The following is a 27,679-nucleotide window of genomic DNA, read 5'->3' as shown; positions in this document are numbered from 1 at the left end:
TTGAGAGTTTTTAAGCACATTAGATTAAATGAGCATGTGAATCACCAGTAGGGGAAAGGGAAGAAGCTGAAGGAACTAGAATACAGGAAGGATTGTCATACTTGCTAGACCATAGAAACCTTTATTATCTGCTTGGAAAATTGTTTTCTTTGAGATCTTCTAACTGACCCCGGAACTGGTATCTTAAACCTCATGGTTCTCTCAACTCAACTGGGCAGATGGTTTATATTTTCCACACCCTTCCTGGCCCTTCCCAGACATCACATTTCTGGGAAATTTCCTCTTTCTACATTTCTTCCTTCTCTAAGTATGATTTTATGGACCACTTGAGATATTATTCACTGTTACTCCAGAGCAACAATGGGAGCACTCACAAAGGAGGGTAAAAAAGAAATGTCCATTTTTTATGACGAACAGGAGAAAACCTTAGTAGTTAATCATGCAAATCTTTCAATGCCCCTTTGATAATACTATTTCAATACCCAAGCACTATAAAACAGGCTACATCTAGAGCTGTAATAGGAAGAAGTGGTGAAGTGATTAAAGCAAGACTGTAGTCTCTACTCAAAGGTCACTCTTGCAATTGCATTAAAACTTAAATAATCCTAGCCAACAAAAGTAAGCCTCCCTGTGCTTCAGTACAGCCATTTAGAAAAATAAAACATGAGTAATATTACTGAAATGAGTGTGATAGGCTAGCCACATGTTTTTTACTTGAGAACAAAATGTTTCATTAAGTATAGTCAAGTGAGCAGAGAGAACCTATACTGAGAAGGGGAAAGAAGGAAAGAAGGAAGGAAGGAAGGAAGGAAGGAAGGAAGGGAAGAAAAGGGAAGGGAAGAGAAGGGAGGGGAAGGGAAGGGGAGGGGAGGGAAGAGGGAAGAGAGGGAGGGAGGAAGGAAAGACTTCATGTCTCTTAGTTAATAAGAGTAGTAAGGTAGGCAAGGTATAGTGAAGACCATCTAAAAGTGACCAAAGTATGAACTGTATATGCAGTGCCATTTGCAATCTAACGCATGAAATAACACAAATTTCACTAATCAAGTGTTATCAACAATCATTTTACTGAGCTGGGGATTTAGCTCACTGTCACCTGCCTTGCAAGGTCCCAAGTTCGATCCCTGGTACCAAAAAATAATAATAATAATTTTATTAAGATGCTTATTAAATCACTCACTAAAAGTTCACAGTCCTGTGCTCACCACTGGCTTTTCACATCAAGAATCCATATTTCATAATTTTACCCCAGAATCCATATTTTCCAACTCAGGTGATTCAGATGGTTATAAACATTTGGAAAGGACCAGACTAGAATGATTTGTAATTAGATTTCTCAAAATGCCTTTATAAACACATAGATGATTCTAATGAGTTAAGAGTTCATTCCCTTAAATCTATTGTCTGAAATCTTATTTATAATGCCAAATGTTTTACTAGGTTCTCATCTTCATGAGTAATATAGGCACACTTCTTACAGACCCTGTCAGGTTTTTGTCTTATAAATTAAATGCAAAGACAAAGAGCAATGACAACTTAATATTTCTTTTTCTATAGCCGTAGTACTTGTGTACCCCAAATAGGTTATTACTTAATTTTTCTTTGCAAGGAAAGAAACACACATGGATTCTGTTTTATTAACACATTATTTTTAAGCTGATAATGGAGGTATGAAGTCTAGGAAGAGTATATCCAAGATTATCTTGGATAATCTCATTCTTAGTACTCTGAAACACTGCCTCAAAGCACACAAATATTGAATCAAATAATCTATATTGAGTTTGTATTAAGAGTAAATGGTCATTCTCCTCACTCATTTCTGAAAAACATTGCTTGTACTAGTATCACTGAAGATTTTTCAACTTAGAAAAGAGGGGAACTATCAAGGAGTTTTGTTTTGTTTTGTTTTATTTAATTAAGAAAATAACATAATTTTGGCAGAGAAGCAGAACCACTAGAATTTCTGATAAATAGATCTCAGATTGGCCCTTTACTTTGTTTTCAGTGTCTGTCATGATGTTCATTCTCTGCCTCTTGAAGAAGCATAACAAGAAAAAAAATTATTTGGAAAAGATTTTAGCAAAACTAGACTTTTTCATTAAGAAAAGCTATGCTGAATGACAGATAGTCATTCTGGACTCCTTTTAATCTGAGGTTTCCCTTTATCGACCTTGTCCCTCAGCTACATAATGCTTCAATCTCTGCTTCCTGAAATTAATTTATTTTTACTGTTATGACAATACATGGCCAGCAATCCTAACTATGCCATTGTGAGAAAGCCCGCTTTACAAGTATCAATACCAGTTTGGACTGAGCAGCAATGTAATCTAGACATCGTCCCAGATGCTCTCAGCAGAGAGGAACACATAGCACCCCCCCCATTACCATAATCAGGGATATTCTATTCCCGAGGCAGCTGTGGGCACCTGATTGGCAGTTTGCTCTATTGAAATCCTGCCCACAGCAATTAGATAGGTACATTTGATGGTCAGTCCTGATTGACCACATCTGGAGCTGTTCTTCTGAAATGTGAATGAAAATAATAATCTCACTCGGTAGGAAAAATTCTATGCCTTTTTGATTCCCATTCTGTAATACTGAAAATTCTAATTTGCATATTAAAACTCAATTCTACTCTGTTTTTAAAATAATCTCTTTTGAGTCTAATTGACCTAATGAATGACTCTTTTATCTGCAGATTTCTCAAAGGATAGTACTGTTTCCTGCTCCCTGCAGGGAGAAAATGAATGTCTTATAACATTCCTAATAAGTACAGATAACAAGGGGAGCACCATCATTCACAGCATCAATGAAAAAGGTGGGTGGCTTGCCTTCCATTGTCACTGGCAAGTAATACTATATTGAAGAAAATATTTAGAAAATCACTTTAGGTAGTTTGCCAAAATAGACATTTCCAAATTTTTAATGGAGTGCTTCTACTTTCCCAGGGATTAAAGATACTCTTCAAAAGGTTTTCTGTGTTCCAATGTCTTTGAGGCCAGAAAAAACAGTGACTTGTATCTTCCCCCCTTCATCTCTCTGAAAGGTGGCTGCTGAACTGTAGAAAAGGGAACTGATAAACCCAAATGTAAGCAAAAGGCATGTCTTGGTAAAGCTAACAGGGAGGAGTGTAGCCAATTTTAAAAATGAGATTAAATTACACAAACTGGTTCAAATATTGCTCTGCCCCTTAATAACTGCTCCACACTCTGGAAGATACTTGCCTTTCAGAGTCTCTATCTCTCATCTGTAAAATGGGGAGGAAATGGTACTTTCTTCTCCAAGCTGACTCAAGGAGTGAGTGGAATAATGGGTATGGTGTCACCTAACTCACAGCAACCAGTCATTAAATAATGCTGAATCAGAAAAGATGCGGAGCAGCCAGTGAGGAAGGATGCCCTCTATAAAGAATTTCCTAGAGCTCATTCTTTCTGTGCATTTTCATTCACATCAGTGCCTGCAGTCAGTTAGGGATTTGGGGAATATTCAGCAAAGGGAAGAGACAAGTTTATATTAGCTATAAAAGGAAGTAGCAGAGGATGTACTTTTGTTAAGAAGTTTTCAAATGTAGTGGTTATCAGATTCTCCTGGAAGCTTGTTAAAAATGCCTGTATCTGGTGTTAGCAGGACTAATGTGTGGCCCAGGACTCTGCATTATAATGACCTGACCTTGGCACAGACGGTCCCAAATTCTCTCTTTGAGCGACTGACCTAACAACTCTGGCTGCATTCTCAGAAATGGGTCTCACATCTACTGTCTTCAATTAATGTTGTGTTCTCCCTTAAAACTTTCTTGAAGAAATAACAGCTGCATGAAATCAGACCTCATCAGATTCTATCCCTCATCTCTTCCTCTTTCCAAAAGCCTGCAGCCTAAGTTTTAGCATAGATGACAGCAGTAAGTGCAGGCTACAAGACACAGAGGTGTTTTCCATTTCATGTGCTGATAAAACAGGGGGGAAAAAGAAAATAAATCTGTGTTATCAGGAAGTAAATCAGTGAAGCTTGGTTTTGAAAGTTTCATAGGGTTAGTAAATGTTTGTCAAAACTCACCAAATTGTACTTTCATGTGTATGTAGTTTATTAGCTGTCAGTTGTGTCTTAATAAAATCATGAAAAACAAACAAAAATAGTAAGTCCTGAATTTGAAATCAAAGCTATCAAATTGGCACCACTTTAGAACATAAAAAGTAAATCAATACCAATGGAACCAAAAAATAAGTTCAAACCATCATAATCCAATCAACAAAACATGATCAGAAAAATATCACATTTCCATGCAGAGCACAAGAGAAAGCTGCAGGTCACACAATCCAAGAAATGAGAGGATAACTAAGAACTTGGTTTTGAAGCTCAGGTGGGCAGAGTGCTCCTGGAGGCCTTCCCTTGAAAAATCTCATGTAAATTGATTTTTTTGAAATACATACACAAAATGCATCTTGTAGCCGTTAGTTAAGGAAACATAAGGATAAATAATTTTATAATACAAAAGAAACTGCTCCTCATTATTTGCTTTATAAAGTCAAATTCCTCAGCTACACTCCCAACCATCTGTGACTATGAGAGTGGGTTTAGCAAGTTATCTTGAAATCAAAATCATCCTGTAATCCCATATAGTATTGATTCTACTGGAAAACACATCCCAAACAACAAAACCACATTTCCAGAGCAGACCCTCTTTTTAATGCAGAGGCTTTTGTATCTAGCTGGTTTGATTTTTTTTTTTTTCTGTGAAACAGACCTTGGGCTGCTGAATGTCTTCTCATTACTGAATTGTTGTCTATTCTTTTACTTTTCCACACAATTTGAGCGGCACATCAACATGCCATCCTTTAGAGCATGCACAGCTGCCATGATGCCTGTTTTATTGCAGTATTTTATTTATCCCTATGCTTTTGTAGTAAGGAAAAGTGAAGAAAGAAATTACCTGCCGGAGGCGTCACAGGAGTCACCTGAGCTCCACTGCTGCCTCTTCCTCCACAAATGTCCTAGCTCCTGGGTTGTCTGGCTCTTCCAGAAGCCCGGCAGGGTGCCCACCCACACAAGTCAGTTGTCCTCCCCCTCCCACGTCATGAGGATTCTTCAAGTTCAGAACTTGGAGAGAAAACAGGAAAAATGAGAAAGGAAGAAGGGGAACAGAAGGTTACTGATTGCAAGTAAATTGCAAAAAGAGCGAGTGAAAAGTAGTTTTATATTTGGTTAGAGTTTCATTTGTAAACAAAAATCATGGTGCTTGTGGACTTGTTCATCTTCCTGCTTACTTCTGAAGGGACTTTCAAAGGATGAGTCATATCAGGGCCAAGGAATGACAGCCAAGGAGGCTTCCTGGGTGGAAGGTGCCACCTACTGTAGATTCTATACCTGCAGCTTCCACTCTGGAGGATCCAGGGCCTTGCTACCTAGAGATTTAAAAAAAAAAAAAAGGAGAAGAGTGCATTGTTGTAACAATGGTGCTTTTAATAATAATGTAATAGCAGCTCTCATTATGGAGCCCTTACTAATGCCACATGTCAGATGTTACTTCACATGCTTTGCATGCATTAATGCATTCAATAGCCTCTACAGCCATACTAAGTGGGTACTACTATTATTGTTTACAGGGAAGGCAACTGAGGCATAGAGACATGAATAATTTGCTAAGTCTTATAATAATTAAGTGGCAGAGCTAGTTGAGGAGCTCCAGCAGTCTGGTTTGGAACCCACCTCCCTGAACCACTGTGCTACACTGCCTCCCACTGGCTATGAGGTCACAGTGAACATCTGAATTGCAAAAGTTGTTAGATCACCATTGTCCAGGACAATTATATGAACCATATATGTAATTTAAAATTTTCCAGGAAGCACATTAAAAAGTAAAGGATATACATGAAATAAAATTTATCATTCTTTCCAAGATATTATTGTTTTAATATAAAATTAATATAAAAATTATTGAGATATTTTACTTTTTTCATCCAAAGTGTTCAAAATCAGTGTTTGTTTTACCCTTATCCAGCACAATTGAATTTGGAAAAGTTACATTTCAAGTGCTCAGTATCCACATATGGTAGAGCTACCAACCTGGACTGGAAAACATCATCAGATACTTAGCACTGATACCCAGAAGCAGCATTAGATACCCTTAGCATTAAGTGCAGCATTGACCCAGACCTGACAGGCAACATTATACACAGTGATAGAAGTGACCTCTTTTTCAATCTACAAATCTGCCTTCAGTCTGAATATCAATGAAAGAGAGTATGAAAAGTGAAGATCTTTATTGTGTAATAGCTGCTCTGGTACTTGGGCCAAAATCTTTTCTTGAAAAAAATGTTCCGTGACTTTAAGTTCTTAAAATAATTTTCTCTGCCAACCTATGCCTATTTCTCCTTCCTTCCCCACTAGAGAGCCTTCCCAATTCATTTTCTGGCTACAGGGTCTTAGCAAATTTCATCTTGCTTTCTGCAGGAATATACTATGCCCCACCCCAGACATTTCTTAGCCAAAGATATAACCAATACAGTGCATATTCTCATTGACATAGCCTGCTGCTTTCTCTTCAGAAATAGTGCTAACCTATTAGAGGCAGCCATGCTTCATTTCCTATGCGAGAACACAGTCTTTAGATCTTTATGCTGTAGTAGGTATATCATTAGCAACTTTACTTATTTCTACATAATCTCCTTACATAATTCTTTGCCAAAAAAAGAAAAAGTGTGTAAGGCCAGGTATCATGCTCTTAGGCAATCATAAGTCCCCCTCAGATTCAGATTGGCTATAGATGTGATCTGAAAAGAAGCATGACTAGTTCTATGTGTATAACTCCCCTTATTAAATATCTAAGAGCAATAAGAGGCTATACTAAGCATTATTCATTTTCTCCCTAGATACCATAGATTTCACCTCACTTCTTGCAGAGAGATGCAGATGTTTAATGATAATTTTTGTGTAAGCTTTTTTCCATGAGGGCTTAATTACAATGTTTCATTAGGAATGTATCATCTCCTAAGCATATTGCAAGGATCATTAGTCTTTCTGGTGTCAACGAAGGAAGGTAGTATATAATGGCAAAATTATATTACTACTATTAATAGAGTCAAAATAACATTTCATAGAATCCTCAAGTTGAGAAGATCATATAGAACATCTAATTTCTCAAACTTCCCTAAGATAAGACTCCCTTGGATACTTTCAGTAATGAAAGATCTGTGGCCAAGACCTACTGAATCGAAATCTCAGGAAAGGTGTCTGGGATGCTATGGAGTAAGAAGCATGAGTACCCTGGCTTGTTTCTATGATTAGGAAAGTTGAAGGAACACTGAACTTTGTTTTACAGATGAAGTCAGGGACACAGGTACTGTATATCAGGTGGAAATTGAACCTAATCCTCTCTACTGTTGTCCAATAACTTCCTGGGATATCAGAGCCTTGCATTAGGGTTCAACAAAATAAAACAGAGAAAGCCATGATTCCCTTCTACCTCTAAGAAAAGAAGTAGCAGCAAGCATTAATTTTTCAGGGAATGAGTTTTATATAATTTTTAATATACAGCGGTACCTTGGCTCACAGACTTAATTCTTTCCACAATTCTGGTTGCCAACTGAATTGGATAAGAATCAAATCAAATTCAGTGGTTAGGTTCAATGTTAACTTTATAGGGAATTTGATTTCGTTCTCGTCTGATTCAGTTTACAACTAGAATCCTGGGAAGAATTAAGTTCGTGAACCAAGATATCACTGCAGTCTTCTAAACTGCTCATGATTCAAAAAGACCCTTGAAGAAGTAGTTGCATGCATCAAACACACACACACTCACACATACACATTCCACTTCTACTTTATCATGTCTTCAGAAGAAACAACTTTACTGATTAAATTATGTAATCTTCTTTCATGGTCCTTTAAATATTCCATATGCATCAAAGGTCACCTTTTTGGATTCTAACTCTTTTTCAATCAGTCATCAAGTACAGTTATCCCTCAGTATCTGCAGGTGATTGGTTCCAAGACCCTCCTGAAGATACCAAAATCTATGCATGCTCAAGGCCCTCACACAGAAGATGTAGTATCACATGTGACCTACACACATCCCACTGTACACTTTAAATCATCTCTAGATCACTTTTAATACACCATACAATGTAAATTCTATGTAAATAGTGATTATATTTATCGTCTAAAAGATAACATTGTAGGGGAGACTGTGTTCAATACAGACACATTTTTTCCCAATATTTTCAACCTGAGCATGCAGAACCCAAGAATATGGAGAGCTGACTGTATATTCATTTACTTGGAATTATTAAAATTTTTAATCTTTTATTCTATTTTGAAGAGATAGAGAGCTATCCTTCCACAAGTAATGTATTTTTTAAAAATTTCAGCAAGACAAAATAATGTCAACATTCCTTTACTGTAGAAAAAGGATGAGTGGAATACCCCGTCAGACATGTCTTCCCACGGGCTAGGAATGCAGCATACTTGCCTTGTATGTGCAGGGCCATTAGTTCAATTCCCAAAACTGCAAAACAAAAATGTCTTTCCTAAATGAAAATGTTGACTGTTTCAGCTTTTTGACACAATTTCATTTGTTTCCACAGACTGCCCAAAACCTCCAAACATTCCCATGATCATGTTGGGGGTTTCACTGGCTATTCTTCTCATCGGGGTTGTCCTTCTGTGCATTTGGAAGCTGCTGGTGTCATTTCATGACCGTAAAGAAGTTGCCAAATTTGAAGCAGAACGATCAAAGGCCAAGTGGCAGACAGTATGTGAACACTTATTGCTACTCTTAGTTTAGCAATCACTGATGGAAATAACGGGGGCAGTGCCCCACTTTCTTCTGTCTGATGGAGAGTTCGGGTGTCACATTCTTTCTCTAACACTCTCATCATAACCCCAACAGTTTTGATTTCTGTTCTGTCTTAGGGGCAAAGAAATCTCTGTCCATTATCTGGATCCAGATAGCCCTCATGACATATACATGTCTTCCATGCAGTGGGGATTGCCACCACTCTGAAGTCTTACGAAATTGCTGATATAGTGACTTAAGGACATACAGAGGTATATTTTATTTAGTGCCTCCTACCACCAGGAGGTCCCTCAGGCTCCATTTAATAAAGCACAGGTGCTAGATCTCAACATTTCCATAAATTGGTTATGTGATAGATAACTAATGGAATAATATTTGTGAATAGTATGACAATTCATGCCAATTTCTATGAGTTGTTACTGATATAATAGGTTCAAGGTAAAATTGAGAAAGCTCTTTAAATATCAGGCAATTTTTGTGAATAACATAAATTTTAGCCATCTACTAAAACATGAGGTATCAACCTTTAAATACATGTACACACTAGAAATAATTTAATAGTCTTTTCTTCACAATTGGCAAACAGAAAACAGGACTGCAATTTTCTGTGTTTCTTTTCCACAAGAGAGATAATTACATTTCTAGAGACCCCTAGAAACAATTTCATGGTTTTAATTTCATCTCTCTATCTCTAATGGTGTGTCTATCTATCTAATAGCAATTATCTTACATTGCAGATTCTAAAAACACTGGAGAAAATATAGGCAAACACAATGTTCCTTTGCACAAATAAATTGATGTTAACACTGTTTTCTCTAAGCCTATAGCAATACCTTCAATTCCTAAAGCAAATGAAATTCTCTATTTTGGATAATTTTGACAAGGAATGTTTATATTTTAGACAGTTATTTCAAACTAATCATAATATATTGTGCAGGATAACAGACAATGACAATTTTAAAATCCCTTTAGATACAACCACCAAATGTAATGAATGGATCTTATTTGGATCCTGATTTGAATACTGTAATTTAAAAAATGTATTTTAAGACAACTGAAAAAAATTAATACATACTGAATATTAAAATATTAGTAATTTGATTAGATATGATAAAGGCATATTGACTTTGCTAGAAAACATGTTAGTGATGCAAAAGAAGAATGTATTCTGAAGAATACAGAAGCAAAAGGAAATGGAGGCTGGGTATATTTTTAAATAATTCAGCCAAAAAAGCAAGTGGGAGAGATGGATAGTTAAAGGAGGTACAGTAAAATCTTCATAATTGTTGAATCTGAGTGATGGGTCTATGGAGATTTGTTATATAACTTTCCTCTTGTGTATGTATGGATTTTTCATAAGTACACAAAATTCTTTGGGAAAGTAAAGTGCAGATTTGCAATGAGAATGTAACTGATCCATCCTTATTAGGTTAAAATATACCCTGGTGGTTTAGCTCAGTAGCCTACAACATACTGTTAATAGGTCAAAGCTGTGGCACACTTCACTTCACCTGATGACCATAACTGCAGATGTTATTTTAAATTCTCACCAATTGACAAGTAACAGGTTGGCAGAATCAGAAGGGCAACTAGGAAAGAGGCCCACCCAGATCCGATCAGTAAGTGCATATAGGCCTCAGCCAAAGGCCCACCCAGATACCATTGATAAATGTATGTAGGCCCCAACCAGAATCCCACTGAGACAACAGCCCATTGTGGGGATCCAGAAGAAAATCATTTTGAATCCAGGAATTGGTGCAGTGGTGAGCAGCAGAGAGAAGGACTCTCAGAGGCTTGTTGAGAATTGAAGCTCACATGGAGAGCAAAGAGTCACTGCAATAAAGGCACAGCAGACTGTAGCAGTTGAAATGAGAAGACACTTAAACAAGACTCAAAACCAGACTTCCAGATCACCAAAGGCAACTGCAAGGGGCAACAAGATGGAACAATCTGAAACTCAACCACCTGGACTCTAGACTGGCAACAAAAGGGTATCTGAAAAAAATAAAATCAGAAACAATTTCTCAGATAACAACAGAGATTGTGTCCATAGTGAAAGACATGATTTATAATTCTAGAGCAGACACAGATTAAAAAAAATAAATAGAGAAGCCGAGGAACATGATGGACTCCCAGCATAGGAAATAAATGAAATCTATAAAATAGATGCAAACAGATGTGCAGGAGATTAAAAACTCCATTGAAAGTTGATGTAGCAGAATGAGCCAATGTAAGGACAGAATATCAGATATAGATTATTGACCAGGAAAAGAAAGACTTCTTAAAAATAGCAAAGGACCACAAGGAATTGATTCAGCAGTGGCTTAATGATGCAAAGAAGAATAACATAAGACTGATTGGAGTCAATGAAGAAATAAGAGATAGTACCAATGGCATTAAAAAAAACTATTCACAGAAGTAATGGCAGAAAACTTCCAAAGCAGGTGAAAAGAACTTGAAATACAGATTAGTGAGGCATATAGGGCTCCAGCTAGCTGTGATTAAAAAAAAATTCATACCTAGTCATATAATAGTCAAGATTGTAAAAACCCAACAGAAAAACAAAATACTACAAGCAATTAGAGAAAAGAAACAAATCATATATAAAGGAAAGCCCATCAGAATAACACCAGACTTCTCAACACAAACCCCCAAGTCAAGAAGAGCCTGGAGAGAAGTATTTCAAGCCCTAAAGAAAACAACCTCCAACCCAGATTGATGTACCCTGCAAAACTGTCTTTCAAAATTGATGGAGAAATAGGATTTGTTCATGACAAAGAACACAGCTTAGGAACTTCATAAATGCCAAACCAGCACACCAAAGAATTTTAAACAATATCCTAGAAAAAGACAATGAGGGTCACAACCCCATGAAGGCCAACAGAATGAATCCAGCAGGGATGACAAGAAATTAAATGCAAAGGGGGAGAACCCAAAAACAGGAAAAGGTCATGACAAGGATACATAAATGCATATCATTTATAACCATTAATGTTAATGGTCTCAATTCACCTACCAAAAGAAATAGACTGGCAGAATGAGTCAAGAAGCAAGATCCAACAACATGCTGCATACAAGAAACACTATATTCAAAAATAAACTTACAGACTGAGAGTTAAAGGGTGGAAAACAATACTCCATGTGACAGGAACCTGAAAAAAAGTAGGAGTAGCTACTCTCTTCATAGATCAAATGGATTTCAAACCAACACTAATTAAGAGAGACAAAGAAGGCCATTACAACTTTGCAAAGGGAACAATCTAAGAGGACGAGATGACAATCATAAATATATATGCACCAAATACTAGTGCACCCAATTATATAAAACAAATACTAACGGATATGACAAATCAAATAAGCGCTAATACAATAGTAGTGGGAGACCTCAATACCCCACTGTCACAAATAGATCAACTAGACAAAAAATCAACAATTAAATACTAGAACTCAATCAAACTCTTGAACAAATGGACTTACCAGATGTTTACAGAGTATCCCACTCCAAAAAATTAGAATATGCATTCTTTTCAGCTGTACATGGGTCGTTCTCCAAAGTAGACCACATACTTGCTCATAGAACATGTTTAAGTAATTGCAAAGGAATTGAAGTTATCCCCTCTATATTATCAGACCATAGTGCAATGAAATTGGAGATCAATAGCAAAAGAAACCGCAAGAATTTCATAAACACATGGAAATTGAACGACACACTTTTGAATAACCAATGGGTCACAGAGGAAATTAAAGAAGAAATCAGACAGTTTCTACAATTAAATGACAATGCCAATACAACATATTGGAATCTGTGGGACACAATAAAAGTAGTTTGAAGAGGGAAATTCCTAGCAGTGAATACTCAGGAAAACAGAGAGAGCTCAAGTAAACAAGCTAATGCTGAATCTCAAGCTTCTAGAAAAAGAAGAGCAGGATAAACCCAAAGCTCATACAAGGGAGGAAATTATAAAGATCAGAGCAAAAATCAATGCAATAAAGGCTAAGAGAATGATACAAAAAATCAATGATGCCAAGAGTTGGTTCTTCAAAAGAATAAACAAAATCGAGAAACCCTTAGCCAACCTTATCAGAAAAAGGAAAGAAAAGACCTAAATCCATGCAATTAGGAATGGAAATGGTGAAATTACAATGAATCTAGCAGAAATCCAGCGGATCATCAATACCTAATTTGAGAACCTATACGCCAAAAAGATGGAAAACACAGAAGAAACGGACAGATTCCTAGATACGCAAGAATTACCAAAGTTGAATGAAGAAGAACTAAAAATTCTAAACAACCCAAAATAAATCAATGAAATTGAAAACATAATTAAAAACTTACCAACTAAGATAAGCCTGAATCCTGATGGCTTCACTGCTGAATTCTACAAGACATTTGGAGAACTATTGCCACTACTATTTAAACTCTTCAATAAAATTGGAAGAGAAGCAATACTTCCAAATTCATTGCTGGCAGCAAGCATCACCTCTATCCCCAAAGGATAAAGATCCAACTGAAAAAGAGAACTATAGGCCAATCTCCATAGTGAGCATAAATGCAGAAATCCTCAATAAGATACTGGTAGACAGAATGCAGAAGATCATCAAGAAGATCATATACCCTGACCAAGTAGGATTCATCCCAGAGATGCAGGGCTAGTTCAACATATGCAAATCAATAAATGTAATACACTATATTAACAGAGCCAAGGACAAAAACCATATGATCATCTCAATAGATGCAGAAAAAGTATTTGACAAAATTCAACACCCACTCATGATAAAAACCCTACAGAAAATTAGAATAGATGGTCTTTATCTCAATCTGATAAAAGCCATCTATGAAAAACCAACAGCCAACATTATACTAAATGGGCAAAACCTGAAATCCTTCACGCTAAAATCAGAAACAAAACAAGGATGTCCACTATCACCACTCCTGTTTATAGTTCTGGAACAATTAGCCACAGCAGTTAGACAAGAGAAAGAAATAAAAGGAATAAAGATAGGAAATGAAGAAATTAAATTGTCATTATTTGCAGATGGCATGATACTCTATACAGAAGACCTGAAGAACTCCACCAAAAGTCTTCTAGACATAATAACCAAATTTAATAGAGTAGCTTGATACAAGGTCAACACACAAAAATCAGTAGCCTTCCTGTACACAGACAACAGACGCACTAAGAGAGGAACTGGAGAAACAACTTCTTTCAGAATAGGATCCAAAAAAAATGAAATATCTAGGAATCAACCTAATGAAAGAAATTGAAGACCTCTACTCTGAAAGCTACAACACTCTGAAAAAAGAGATCAAAGAGGATATCAAAAAATGGAAAGACATCCCTTGCTTCTGGGTAGGAAGAACCAACATAGTGAAAATGGCCATACTTCCAAAACTGCTGTATCGATTTAATGCAATTCCAGTTGAAATTCCAACAGCATTTTTCACAGAACTTGAGAAAACAATCCAAAAATTCATTTGGAATAAGAAGAGATCTAGCATAGCAAAAGCAATTCTAGGCAATAAAGACAAGGTAGGGGGGTATCACAATTCCCAACTTGAAACTAAACTACAGAGCTACTGTAATAAAAACAGCATGGTACTGGCAAAGAAACAGACCTGAGTATCAGTGGAACATAGAAAATGTAGAAACAACTCCAGACATGCTCAACCACCTCATCTTTGACAAAGGAGCCAAACACTTTCACTGGAGGAAAGATAGCCTCTTTAATAAATGGTGCTGGAAAAATTGGGTTTCAACTTGCCAAAGATTAATACTAGACCTGTATCTCTCACCATGCACTAAACTAAAATCAAAATGGATCAAACATCTAAATTTTAAAACAGAAACGCAAAACTGGCTGGAAGAGAGGTTAGGTAGAACTCTTGAAGACAGTGGCATAGCAAAAGATTTCATGAACAAAACCTCAGTTGCACATTAACTAACAAAGAATCAACAAGTGGGATCTTATCTTATTAAAACGCTTCTGTACAGCAAAAGAAAAAGAAATTACCATCAGAGTGATGAGACAATCCACCATGTGGGAAAATATTTTCACCAGCTGTTCCTCAGACAAAGGTCTACTGTCTAGAATATATAAAGAACTTTAAAAAAACAGACTTCCCAAATTTAAAGACCTAATCCAAAAATGGGTATCTGAAATGAACAGACATTTCTAAGACAAAGAAATAGAAACAGCAAATAAAGATATGAAAAAATGTTCAACTTCACTGGTCATTCATGAGATACAAATGAAAAAAATCCTGAGATTCCACCTCACTCCAGAAAGAATGGCTGCTATCAAGAAATCAACCAGTAACAAATGCTGGTGGGGTTATGGGGACAAAGGAACCCTTCTCCACTGCTGGTGGGAGTGTAGACTGGTGCAACCACTGTGAAAATCAGTATGGAATTACCTAAAAACACTAGAATTAGAGATCCTATTTGACCCAGCTATTCCCCTGCTGGGTATCTTCCCAAAAGTATTAGAAGAATCAGACCACAGTGATATATGTATACCCATGATTAAAGTGGCACAGTTTGTATTAGCTAAAACTTGGAAACAGCCCAATTGCCCATCAACTGGAGACTGGATAAAGAAGATGTGGATTTTTAACAAAATGGAGTACTACTCAGCCATAAAGAATGAGAAATTAGAGACATTTATAGCTAAATGGATGCACACTGAGGAGTAGCTCTTAAGTGAAATAAATAGGATACACATGTATAAATACCAAATAGTTTCTCTGGTGTGAAAAACTGAAAGTGTAAATAAGGATCAAAATGTATAATAGATAATGTGAAATAGGAAGAAAAAATCCAAAGGGGAAGAGGAAGAAGAGGGGGAGGGAAAAGAAAGAAAGAAAAGGAATAAATATGAGAAAGGAAAAAATGGCAACAAAGTCTTTGTAAATAAGGAGAGGTGGAGGGGTAGAAGGAAGGGCACGGGAGTGGGGAAAAAAGTAAGAACCAAGATATATCATGAACAGGTACAAATTCCCAATGGTAAATATCATCATCTTGTATACTTAAAATGTGCCAATAAACTTAATAAATAAAATAAAAGAAGGGCAACCAGGAAAAGAATCTGGTTAAGCTGGCAAGAGGAGCAATAGCAGCAAGTAGGTAGAAAACAGCCAGCCCTGTGAAGTAGTTTTGGTATCTCCATTTTGAAGGTGAGTAAACTTAGTTGAAGAAAGGTTGAGGGATTTCCCAAACTTTTAGAGACTACAGTTGAACTCTAATTGTTACTTGGTCTTCCAAGCACAACCTTTGGTTGATCCCTTAGAAATAATAAGAAATTGTTCTGCAAACAAACTGTTGTCCAATTATGTGATGTGAATCTACTAACCAGCATATTTTAATGTTCTCATACAAAGACACGAGTACTGACAAATGATTCATATCTTTAAAATAACATTTTAATTAACAGTTAATTTTGCCCCAAAACATGAATTGTTTTCCATCGGGATGTAGAACATGACTGAAATTCAAATGCCAAATTCTTGCTGTTTCTTCATCTAAAAGGGACAAAAACAGGTATTAAACAGACAAAAGCATAAATGAAAAATAGTATTTCACTGTTAAATTGAGTTTCTTTGAATAACAAATGTTTGATGTTCCTGACTAGATAATGACTGGGTAATAATTATTCACTTGAATGCAAAAGAGGTTTAATTCCAATAATTTAGTTTGAATTTCACTAACATATCCTCCTGAAAAAGAAAAGCATTGCTTGGTGCATACATTTAAAGGTCTTCAATTTAATTCAGTTTTTAACAAAAACCTATTTCTTTTCAAGAAGTGATTTTGACTGATCTTTAAAACCCAGGGACAGAGGGGACAGTACAGTTTCCTTACTGTTAGGGCCCCATTGGACTCCTAAATTGACAGAGCTTAGGACAGAAAGATCCTCTCTTGCCTCCTGAAACATTTCATCACAGCTATAAAGAGAGATTATCTTTTTATTACATTTAAGAAATAACCCCCTGCATATTCCTTATGAAAACATAAATGGAAGATATTTAAATTCATCTTTGATTAGACATTTTTCTAGGCTGACAAGTCATTAAGTTGAGGTGAAAAAATGTTCAGCCTGACATTTCTTGCAGTCATGGATTGATTTTGTTCTGTGCTAAGCAAATCAGGTCTGCATTTGACAGTGAGGCGGTCATTAAGGAAGCTGCAGGTCAGAACAGTTTTCTGATTACCACTTTTTTCAAGCTTGAAACCTGTGCCATTGCATTTTCAGAATCCATAGCCTCAATTAGTACCCCAGTATTCCAGGGGAAAATCAGTGTGGTCACTGCAGATGGTTAGGGAAAAACTGGCCCATCTAAATAGTGGGGCGGGACCCAGGTCGGCATCCCAGCTGGAGTTCCAATTCAGGGAGGTCTCAGCTGCATGGCACCCATGGAGGTGATGCTGCACAGTTCTACACTCCCTCCTGCTAACTGCTCTGGGTGTGGGCACATTCTGAGCGCTCATCACCACGCTACTTCCTCTTTGCCTCAATGTAGACATAACATCTCTCTCCAAGGCCCAGGAACAAGAGCAGGGCCAACAGCAATATGAACTCGCTCTTCCCTGCCCTTTTACATAGCTTCCTTAGTTTTCTGCTGTGATGGAGTCTGCATTATCCATTGTCCTGCTATGCAAGGGACCCATTCTCCAAATATTACATACCTGAGTAAATGAAGTTGCTTCAAAGTACAGAATAAAAACTGTACAATCAAAATTACACATTTAACTAAATATCTATAAAATAACATTTTATTCTGTCAGTTGCAACTCAAATTACTCTTTTTATTGCACTTATAAATTCTATTCAGTGTGGGATGTGGGTACATTTTAATATGCTTCACATGATGTGGGGCGGGGCCTACAAGCAAGAGTTTGGTCCTACAAAGATCTAACCTGACCCCACTCAAACCTTGTTAGCTCTTTCAGAGTGCCTTTTCTGTGAAGCCCTCCTCTTCCTCCAGGAAAGGCTTCGTCTGCCATCCTCAGCCTGTTCCTTTTTATGTTTTTCTATCTTGCCTCTTCATCTAAGTCCCTCATCCTTCTGTAGGCAAGCAGTTTCTAGTCTCTGAAACTTCATAGAATTCCACACATGATTTTTGTTTGCAAATAAAACTCTACCCACATATAAAATCACATCAGTCTTCCCTTCACCCTCAAAAATTCCAAACTCTTATGGCAGCAGGAATAAATAAGGACTAGAGATACACTGAAATTATCCAGGATGATCTAAGGACTCAAAGAAGTTATGTGCATGTACCAACTCCCCACAACAAATGTAATCATTATGTAATATAAACATGCACTAAGAAAAAAATGAAAAGAATAAAATACAGAATAAGGGCATACTTTATATAAAAAAAAAAAAGCAATATGGCAACCTGGCCTTCCCCATCATCCACCTCTAATCAAGGTTCTGCCTTTTTTTTGAGACAAAGTCTCACTATGTAGCTCAGTCTGGCCTTGAACTCACAACGATCCTCCTGCTTCAGCCTCCTGAGTGCTGAGATTATAGGCATGCACCACCACACCCAGCAAGGGGCCCCTTTTCTATTTGCCCTCAATATAGAGATAACTTCTCTCTCCTAAGATGCATGAACAAGGCAATATAACAGCAAGTCTACGGGCAATATTCAGAGAGGTGAAGGGAATGATTTTGTTTTACTTAGTTCTAAGAACTGAAAGGAAAGAATTGTACTGAGGTAAAAAATAAGTTTTTCTTTAAGTCTATGCCTAGAAATTGCTACTATCTCTGCAATTCACTGGATAAAGAGATCAAAGTATAAGATTTAGCAACTTAGAGGTAGTACCTAGACTCCAGACATGTTCAGAAATGAGCTTGGAAATGTTCAAAAGTAACTGAGCCCCTGAGGAAAATATTTTTACAACCCTCTCAGGCCTTGAAGGAAAAGGAAATTGTAAGTGTGAAGAAAAAATTGTAAATAAGAACTAATAAGAACAGGCAGAATTTATTGAGCATCTCCTATGTGCCAGGCACAGTGTTAAATTATTTTAGCTCATAAATGAAGTAGGAAGTTTGTTAATCCCTCTTTACTAGATGAGGATACCAACACTCAGAGTTGCTTAAGGTCATGGGGTGGAGTAGATTTGAACTATGGCTGTCTGATGCCAAAACCTAAGTGGTCATCCTTGGAAAGTTGGAGAGAAGAAATTGCACCTTACATACACCCCTTGCTTCTGCCAAAAACAACTAGACAGGGTTTGTCCTTTGATTCTTATGGCCACACTACCACTGCTCTTGACACTTGAAATGTCTGCTGCCCAAACAGCACAGCCGAGCTATCCAGGTTTGGCGGCACACAGCCTCCCCAGACCCCAAGGACAAACTGACAAACTGACTTGCCTCATCCACCTTGAGACCTCCTCTCTTCATGAACCTAGTGTCCCACACACCAGTCTCTTGCAGTTCTTTGCGATACACCCTCTTAGGTAGTGGGCAAAAGCCAGCTGGTTCTTTCAGAGGAAGCTGACTGTCCAAGGGGTCTGTCTCTGCCTTCGGAGCAGCCAGTTGCTTTCCTTCTAAGTTTTGATCTCATTTTAGCACCATCTCATCCTTTTGATTCCTCTCACTAGCAACAGTGCGTTTCTTAAAGGCAGATACTATATCACTCATACTTGTATATTTCTACCAGTTTCACTTCTCCCATTTTTTTTTTTACTTTTTTGCCTTATATCTCATTTTTGGTTCACCTATCAATATTCATTCTGCTTATTCAGTACGTAACTGAGTGCATTCTATGACCTGAACCTGGTTCTCAGTACTGGAAAAACAGAACGAAACAGCCCAAGCCCAAGCTTTATTTTCTATCTATTAGTTAGTGCATTTCCAAAAAAGGTAAGAATCTTTAGAATACACATTATGAGACTGGTTTTGCATATTAAAAATAAAATGAAAATATATGAATTTTAAAATGCTATGAGTATGAAATATCAAATAAATTAAAATTATTCCAATGGCTTCTAAGATTGAACTTGACTCTTCCAATTTGAACTATAATGAAAATGTTTAGAGATATGGTATAATAGCAACATGTACACACTTTAATTTAAACCTTTTTATTTCCTTCTTTCTTTTTTAGGGAACCAATCCATTATACAGAGGCTCTACTAGTACTTTTAAAAATGTAACCTATAAACACAGGGAAAAACAAAAGACAGACCTTTCCACAGATGGGTAAACTACTTCACACATGGGAAAAATGTCTGTTTCACCGATATGAAAGGTTAATGCACTATTTGTTTTGCTTGCTTTCTTGCTTGCTTGCTTCAAAAGGAGGCTGGTTTAGGATAATCATAGGTCATTTGGAGATCAGTTATTTTCTGTGTGAACATGAGACACTGTTGACAGGTTCAAAATAATCAAGAAGAGGAATTTCCTTAGCAAAAGAAGTGACTTTGGGGATTATTTGAGGAATACTAACTCTGTTGCATTAATGCCTCAAAAAATCCTCACAATGATTCATGGCGGCCTTATTTGCATTTGAAAAATGTTTGAAATTAGAATTCATTTGTTTCAGGAATACAGCTACCTAAAGTCTTTGTCTCAGCAAAGTCACAAAATCCATATGGTCACATTGCCAGTTATTCTAAACTTGTTGTAAATCTGCCCTTTGCTAAAGGAGCACTTTAAAAAATTCTGTGAGAAAGTAGATTCTGATTTTGCTTTAGCTGAAAAGAAGTGATTCTTCCAAAGACAGCCCAAATTAAGGTGGAAAATTAAGTGTTAATAATTTCTGTGAATTTGTATCCACTTAAAGTTAGGCATGTAAGTATTCTATTTGTTTTACAGATGAAGAAGTAACTTATAAATTAAGCTTTTAGCAAAAACAAAATGATAACCCTATCATTTAACTTATTTTTAAGCTCCCTGAAAAATAATCTTCTATACTCAGTTTCCTTCTTGTCTCTAAGTCTTCAAACTATTACTTCTTCCTGATGGTATTCTAAATCATGTAATTGTCATATGATAATTTTCATTTATTTTTTTAAATTACTTTAAATGGCTACCTTATTCAAAAAGAGTTTCAATAATATAAAAGGTACATGAAGTAAACACAATGAAATCTTAAATGACTTTAAATCAAGCACATTAAAAGTACATAAACCCCTCATGGATTCTAGGCTTTTAAATCTATGTTCTCTTCCCATCTCTATAACACTAGATCCACATTTCAGATGCATATGATAGCTTGGCATTGCACACTCAAAAGTAAGATTTTACTCATGAAGTACATGTGGACAATTAGGGATCTATCAGTTAATTGAAGAGTCAGACACTGTAGGATATTATCTCTTATGGTTACTGCTGTGTTACAGACCACTTTCACCTTGGATCTTCATAAGGAAACTAAGGCTCAGAAGTGGGTTCAGAATCTACATCATCTTATTCCAAACCACTTTCTCTTTTGCCTGAGACAGCTTCTTTTGTCAGTAAATGATAGAAAGATGGTAATAGTTAAGCAACAACTATCATTTGTTTGAAAATATCCTGAGACTAAACAAATAGCATTTAAACCACTGGAATACAGATGAGTTATTGCACTGTTGTGTATTGTTTAATACTTTTGATTAAATTGTCATGTGAAGCCCTTTACTAGGTGAATAGCACACTATGTGGTGGACACTTCATAGTAGTTATGCATCAAATTGCATAATTTCTAACTTTCTTCACCTACCAGATAGAACTGTATATATTTGGCCACTTTTTTTTCCTGGTTCCTAACTCAGATATATCAGACATTTAGGGAGCACACAGCCTTATGAAAAGGATAGCTAAGCAATCTCCTTGGACATCTGAAGGCCTGGTGTACACACAGGCTCCTGGTTGACATCTAGGACTGGGGGAAAGTCTAGAGCCACACATAGGTACACTGCCAATGACACAGCAGTGGCAGTCCCCTCTATGTGGACCGCTGGTGCTATTCTTGTATTATTACTGAACTGGGAGTTTAGAAAATAGAAGTTTCCTTTGTCTTTATTATGGAAGAATCTTCTCTTTCTCTAAATATTGTTTTGACCCAAGGCAGGACCTTGAAAAGGCCAAAACATGAATGGTAGTACTTCTGTTCACTGAAGAGTTGTTACATGAAGATGAAATGGTTGTTTTGTAAGTTGTTTTATTGTATTTTGTGTTGATATAAATAAACATGGTAATTTAAACATGGAAACACAAATGGGTGATAATTATGTCCATTTACCCGAAATAAAACTCTCTTGGATTTCCAAATTCTTCCGTAACCTGCTGTGCCTGTTTTACTGGTCTCAGTTTGGGGCCAAGGAGAAGAAAAGAAAGAGTCAACCGCAGAAGACAGGAGGCAGCAAGCCATGGGTATAATTTGCTGCATGGTGACAATCATCATGATGTATGATTATAGGAGATTAAATAGAACCTCCACATGATAAAAGAGAAATATTATAACTCCCAACATTTTAGATGTTTGATACACAGAGTTTGTGTTTTCTAAAATTGAAGAATGAAGTCTAGGAATAATGAAAGTTAGGAATAGGAAGAATTTATTGAGAGAAAGATAGCTTCTGCCTAAGAGAGATAGAAGGGGTCCCAAGTGGGTAACCAGAGACTCCACTTTACAGGGAAGTTTTATAGAGCAAAACTTCCCTGTACAACGTGGGTTATAGCTATATATGCTATATATATATATATATATATATATATATTTACTAATAAGTTTACAAGTACAGTCACCTAGGCAATAGTGATCCAATGGGAAAAGGAAGCAAGTAATCCAACCAGGAAGGGAAGCAAGTCACATGGTAAGAGTACATGAAAAGAACAAAGAACTTCTCGGGTAAGTGATGGATATGGAGGTCTTGGTCACCTACTGAGGCAACTGATGCCTATCTAGACTTTACCAGACCAGGTGTTATCACTCATCTCATCCTTTGAAGATGTATGTAGGCCTGGTCCTTTTGTCATCTTGAGGCTTGGCCCCCAACTGATGTGTCTCTGGACACAGTTGTAGTGTGTTTTCACTTTTTTTTTTGATACCAGGGATCTAACTCAGGTCCTTGCGCTTGCGAGGCAGGTGGCAGAATCACTGAGCTAAATCCCCAGCCTGTTTTCACATTTTGTCTTGACTCTCTCAAAGCCTCAGCCCTGTCTGACTACTTATTATATTTCTATCTATCTTAGCTGCCTATAATAATGAGAACTTTCAAAACTTGCCCAGATGTTACCTCACATTTTGTAAAACAAATTCTTTAGGATTAGTATTATAGGCTGAAATGTGTTCCTCTTCCACACAATTCTCTGAAAAAATACATATACTGAAATATTAACCTCCAGTACCTATTTTAGAACTTGACTATATGATTGGAGATAGAGTATTTAAAGAGATAAATAAATAAAAATAAAGTCATAGAGTGGGCGCCAATATGACATGAACTAATGTCCTCATAAGAAGAGGAAGTAAGGCCACAGATCTGAATAGAGCAAAGACCATGTGAAAACGGAGAAAATGGCCATCTATCAACCAAGGAGAAAGGCTTCAGAAGAAACTAACCCTTTTAACACCTTGATTTTGGACTTCTAGCTCCCAGAATTGTAAGAAAATAAAGAAATTTCTATTGTTTAAACCACTCAGTCTATGGTACTTTGTTACAGCAGCCTTAGGAAGCTAATAGTGTCAGGTAGTGCTATGTTGGGGGGACATTCACTTGGTAGATCCTATGCCCATTTTCTGAATCAGAAAATTAATCATAGAGAGAGATCAAATGTTCACAAAGGGAGTCAGCTTACTCTTTTTTTTTTTTATTCTTTCTTTCTTTACTTTTTATTTTTTTGGAAAGACCTATTCCTTACAAAAAAAACAGCACAGTCAAGAGAACTTACACTGTGAAACACTGTTTCTTATAGATTAAAGCCCAGAAGTCTGGAAATCTAGAACCTGCTCTTATTTTGAATAGCACCATAAAAGTTAATTTTTCCCTTAATTTTTCTAACTGTAAGAATGTGGCAGTCTCTCCTGGGATCTATAACAATCCCCAGCACATAGTAGAAACTTGATAATTCAACAACTATTTATTGAATGCTTAGTAAATTCTAAACATTGTTTTTATGAGTATGGATATAGTGACCACTGGACAGAACAAGCAAGTTCTATACTTCCAGACAGGGGAGATGACAAACAAGTAGGTAGAGAATTTTGGAGTACTAGACCAAATTTCTGCATGCCCCAGGTCCTCTTGGCCCCACCTGCCTCCCATACCTAAGCCTGGAGCCATTCCAGCACCAATGCACACAGTCTTGTAGGTCATAAAGCCACAGTGTCCCCCTAACCTCCAATAGGAGGTAGAGCTGAGCGGTTCCCATGCCCAAGTCCAGAGTGGCTTTGCTGCTGTCCCAATAGAGCAGGTAGCACAACAGAAAAGTACAAGGGAGTTGGCACCTGAAGGAAGGAACATGGTTCCCTGAGAAAGAGATGGGAAGGAACCAGCAGTTGAACTGGAGGTGGACCATCAGCAATGTTTTCTGAGGCAACAGTGGCCAGCTTCCTAAAGCATCACTGTGTATGTTTTCCCTCATTCCCTGCCTCCTTGCCCTTTTTCCTTGAAATGACACCTGCCAATAAGGCATTATCACATAACTTTGCTTCAGGTCCTTGCTTTACAGGAAGCCTGAACTAAGACTTCCCAGACACAAAATAGGACAAAAATTGTGCAGTGCCCTATGAAGATATAAGCTTAGATAGAGTTGAAATTTGTGAGCAGAGACTGAAGGAAAGGAGTGAGCAAGTGCAATGGCTCTAAGAAGCCAATGTTGTCACATTTAAGAAAGAGCAAGGAGGTCAGCTGGGGGAGGGGAAGGAGTAAATGTGTTAAAAATTGAATCTACTGATTTAGCTGAGTCACTAAAATAAAATTTTTTTGTGTGTGAACATGGTGTAAGTTTCTGGTAAGAAAACTTTGCAACTTCCAGTACTGTTGCTCAGCAGTTGCGCTAGTACCATAGGAACACAGTTCAGTGTAACTGAACATCCAGGGTTACTTTAGACATCTGCTACATAACCTGGCCTCTAATCCCCATTTACTCTTGCACTAAGTAATTGATCACCAAAGCTTATATGACAGCTTCAAAAATATTATCACCTAAGCATTCTGCCTTTTTTCCCCTTTCTTTACTTTTAGGGGAAAAAAAGTGTTATGATTTGTTTGGGAGTCTTGAGGAGGGTTCTTTTTCTGATCATGACAGCTCCCTAGTACTATATAATTGTGAAGGATCTGGGTAATAAAGAAAATAAAAATTTCAGAAGAATCCAAGGTTGGGCTGATGTGAATAGCTAAGCACTGAAGCAATGAGCAAAGAAAAGAAACAAAGAGCTTATTTGGGATTGTTTGGGGGAAGAAGTCTGGAAAATGGGGAAAAAGGAAGGAAAAAGTTTTGGGGACGAGAACTACAAAGAGGTGTTACTGAGAATGAAATATATGGGGGTGGGACATGGTTAGCTGTTTATTTTAAAGGTACCAGTATCCTTGGGCTATTGTTTCCCTGGCTACCATAGCATGCATGGTCTGGCTCCAAGACAAGGCAGGAGGGCCAAGCTCCAAGGGTGTTTCAGTTGTGAGAGTCCACACGGTGAATTTAGTCTGGCTCCTACTTCCCCTTAAGAACCCTTCAGTACCAGAAACAATTATGTCCTGAAATACTCTTGTGAAACCCTCAAAGTGGCACATCTCTGATGGAAGAATCCTCCCAAAGTAAGCCAGTCTTCTGATTTTCTTTTTCTCCTCCTCCCAATTCCCGTTCCTCCTAGCATGATTTGAAGGACATGGTTCTAGAAAAGCATCTCACCAATAATATTCTATACTACAAGAAGTTAACTTTTTCAAAATAAATATATCTAAATGTTGTTGTTATGGTTTAGATCTAGAGTGTTCCACAAAGTCCTCATGTGTTCAGAGGTGGGATTTTGGAAAGGTATTAGATCATAGGAGGGCTGCTGCTGAATTGTTGCTAGAAGGTAGGAGGCGGTTGGAGGTACGTTACTGGGGCTTATGAGCTAGAAGGTATATCTCCCTCTTCCTTTTCTTTCTGCTTCCTGGGTGCCATGAGGTAAGCAGTTCTCCTCCACCCAGATCCTCTCACTATGCCCTTTCTCAGCCAAACATGGTCTGAAAATATGATCCCAAATAAACCTCTCCTTTAAATTGTGGGTGTTGAGTATATTGTCCCAGCAACAAGAAAGTGACTAAGACACTTGATGATTCATAGAGATTCTGTATCATTCTCACTTTATAAAAATCTAAATGGAAAAAAAATCCTTAGAACAAGAAATAGGGATTGAAAGAAATATGATAAATAGAGATTCTCTCTTGTTAAATTTTATTACACCCCAGTGGAATTAGGTCAACACAACTGTCTTAGTAATTTTCTAGTTGCTGAGACAAAATACCTGATACCCACAAGTTAAAGGAGGAGAGGTTTATTTTAGCTCACAGTCTGTAGAGGTTTCAGTCCATAGTAGGGTGGCTCCAAGGCAGGCTGGCACAGCAGAGGGGCATGACAGAGTAGAAAGAGCCAGTGGCATGCCAGGCCAGAAGAAGCAAGGGATGGAGGACGAAGGTGATATACCCTCCAGACCTCATCCCCAGTGACCCACCTCTTTCCACCAGGCTTCACCTCCCAACATCACACCTAGTTATAACCCCATCAGTGGACTAATCCAGTATCACTCACCCATGACCCAGTATTACACACCCATGATCCAGCCAGCTCCTGAAAGCCACACTTACGAGTGCATGAGGCTTGGGGGGGGGCGGCACCTAGATATAAACCGTAACAACAACTAAACTAAAAAGCAAGAAAATAAGTCTTTGTAGTTTCACCATAGCTCTCTTAACAGATCATTTGGGCTGAGAAGCTGTGGCACTAGATAAGGGAAGTCTTGATGAGGCTTCTGCTGCTGGGCAAGTGAGAGTGGCTGAACAGACCCACATCTTGGGTGAGATACTGACTCCTTCAGGCTGTGAACTACAGAGGGATAAATGCTATCCCTCTGTGCCTTGGGGATGTCCAAATGCGAATCACTCCAGACTGAGTAAAGGGTAGGCAACTTGATCTTCTGTTCTTACCTGCTGGGTTGCAGTCAACAAAGAGTGAGCAGCCCAGCCCCATGAGCTTTCCTGGAGCTAGGCCTAGGAAAGACCAGGCAGTCAAAGGCACAGACTTGACCTACACACACTCTGGAACCACTGACAACTGTAAAGCTTTATGGATCCTACAGAGGATCTTATTAAGTTTGAAATTCCAATCTGACCTTTGCAATTTTCACATGTCTTTTATGAAGGAACTTTCTTCTCAGATAGTATTTATTTTTTCAACCTAATATGTATTTACTTACATTCAGGGCTTTGCATACCAGTCATTCTTGTTCTAGGTCAATATCTGTAGGGACTATATCATGAAACTCTATTGTTTGTCAATAACTGACTGGATAAAAAGTCACTATGTTTATTTCTTTCATCCAGTTAACTTTGCTATGCCAAGTGTAGGTGTGTGTATGTGTACACACAAACCCATATGTGTCTCACTAGAATTAAATAGCTTTCCTGGTTAATAAAAATACATAACCAGTATTGTTCTAAATACAATACTTTTTATGTGCTAACACAGTCAGAGCTCACAACCACTCTACAAGGTGGCACGATTAGCTCCTATTTTACAAATGACGAAAATGAGGCACAGAAATGTTAAGTAAGCTTTTTAGGTCATGAGTGTAGCAAGCTTTGAAGTGTCAAAGATAAATGAAGCCTGACACCAGTTAAACTGGTACGGACAGATTTTAATAATAATATACTATTGCGATAGGGAAGAGTCCGGCATGAACTGAACTCA

General features: G+C 37.4%; 1 protein-coding gene and 1 long non-coding RNA gene across 6 annotated transcripts in view; one reads left to right on the top strand and one right to left on the bottom strand.

Moving 5' to 3' along the window:
* The window catches only part of Itgb6 (integrin subunit beta 6), a 149,721-nt gene extending 126,297 nt beyond the window's left edge, over positions 1-23,424 (top strand). For all 5 annotated transcript variants that reach the window (XM_004835884.3, XM_021265738.2, XM_087199250.1 and 2 more), the window contains 3 exons: positions 2,696-2,815; positions 8,577-8,743; positions 19,908-23,424. In XM_004835884.3, the coding sequence (XP_004835941.2) occupies positions 2,696-2,815; positions 8,577-8,743; positions 19,908-20,006 (386 nt within the window). In that variant the 3' untranslated portion in view covers positions 20,007-23,424. The remainder of the gene's footprint in view (positions 1-2,695; positions 2,816-8,576; positions 8,744-19,907) is intronic.
* LOC147829918 (uncharacterized) overlaps positions 1-27,679 on the bottom strand; it is a 72,215-nt gene that overhangs the window by 22,851 nt on the left and 21,685 nt on the right. The window contains exon 2 of the long non-coding RNA XR_015446545.1: positions 4,925-5,396. This is a non-coding gene — a long non-coding RNA (uncharacterized LOC147829918). The remainder of the gene's footprint in view (positions 1-4,924; positions 5,397-27,679) is intronic.

Source organism: Heterocephalus glaber, unplaced genomic scaffold (genome assembly GCF_053883595.1).
Source record: "Heterocephalus glaber isolate CG9 unplaced genomic scaffold, H.glaber_assembly_v1.0 deba00000347, whole genome shotgun sequence".
Classification (NCBI taxonomy): Eukaryota; Metazoa; Chordata; class Mammalia; order Rodentia; family Bathyergidae; genus Heterocephalus; species Heterocephalus glaber.
The sequence above is the reverse complement of the archived record's forward strand: the minus strand, read 5'-3'. Positions and strand labels throughout refer to the sequence as shown.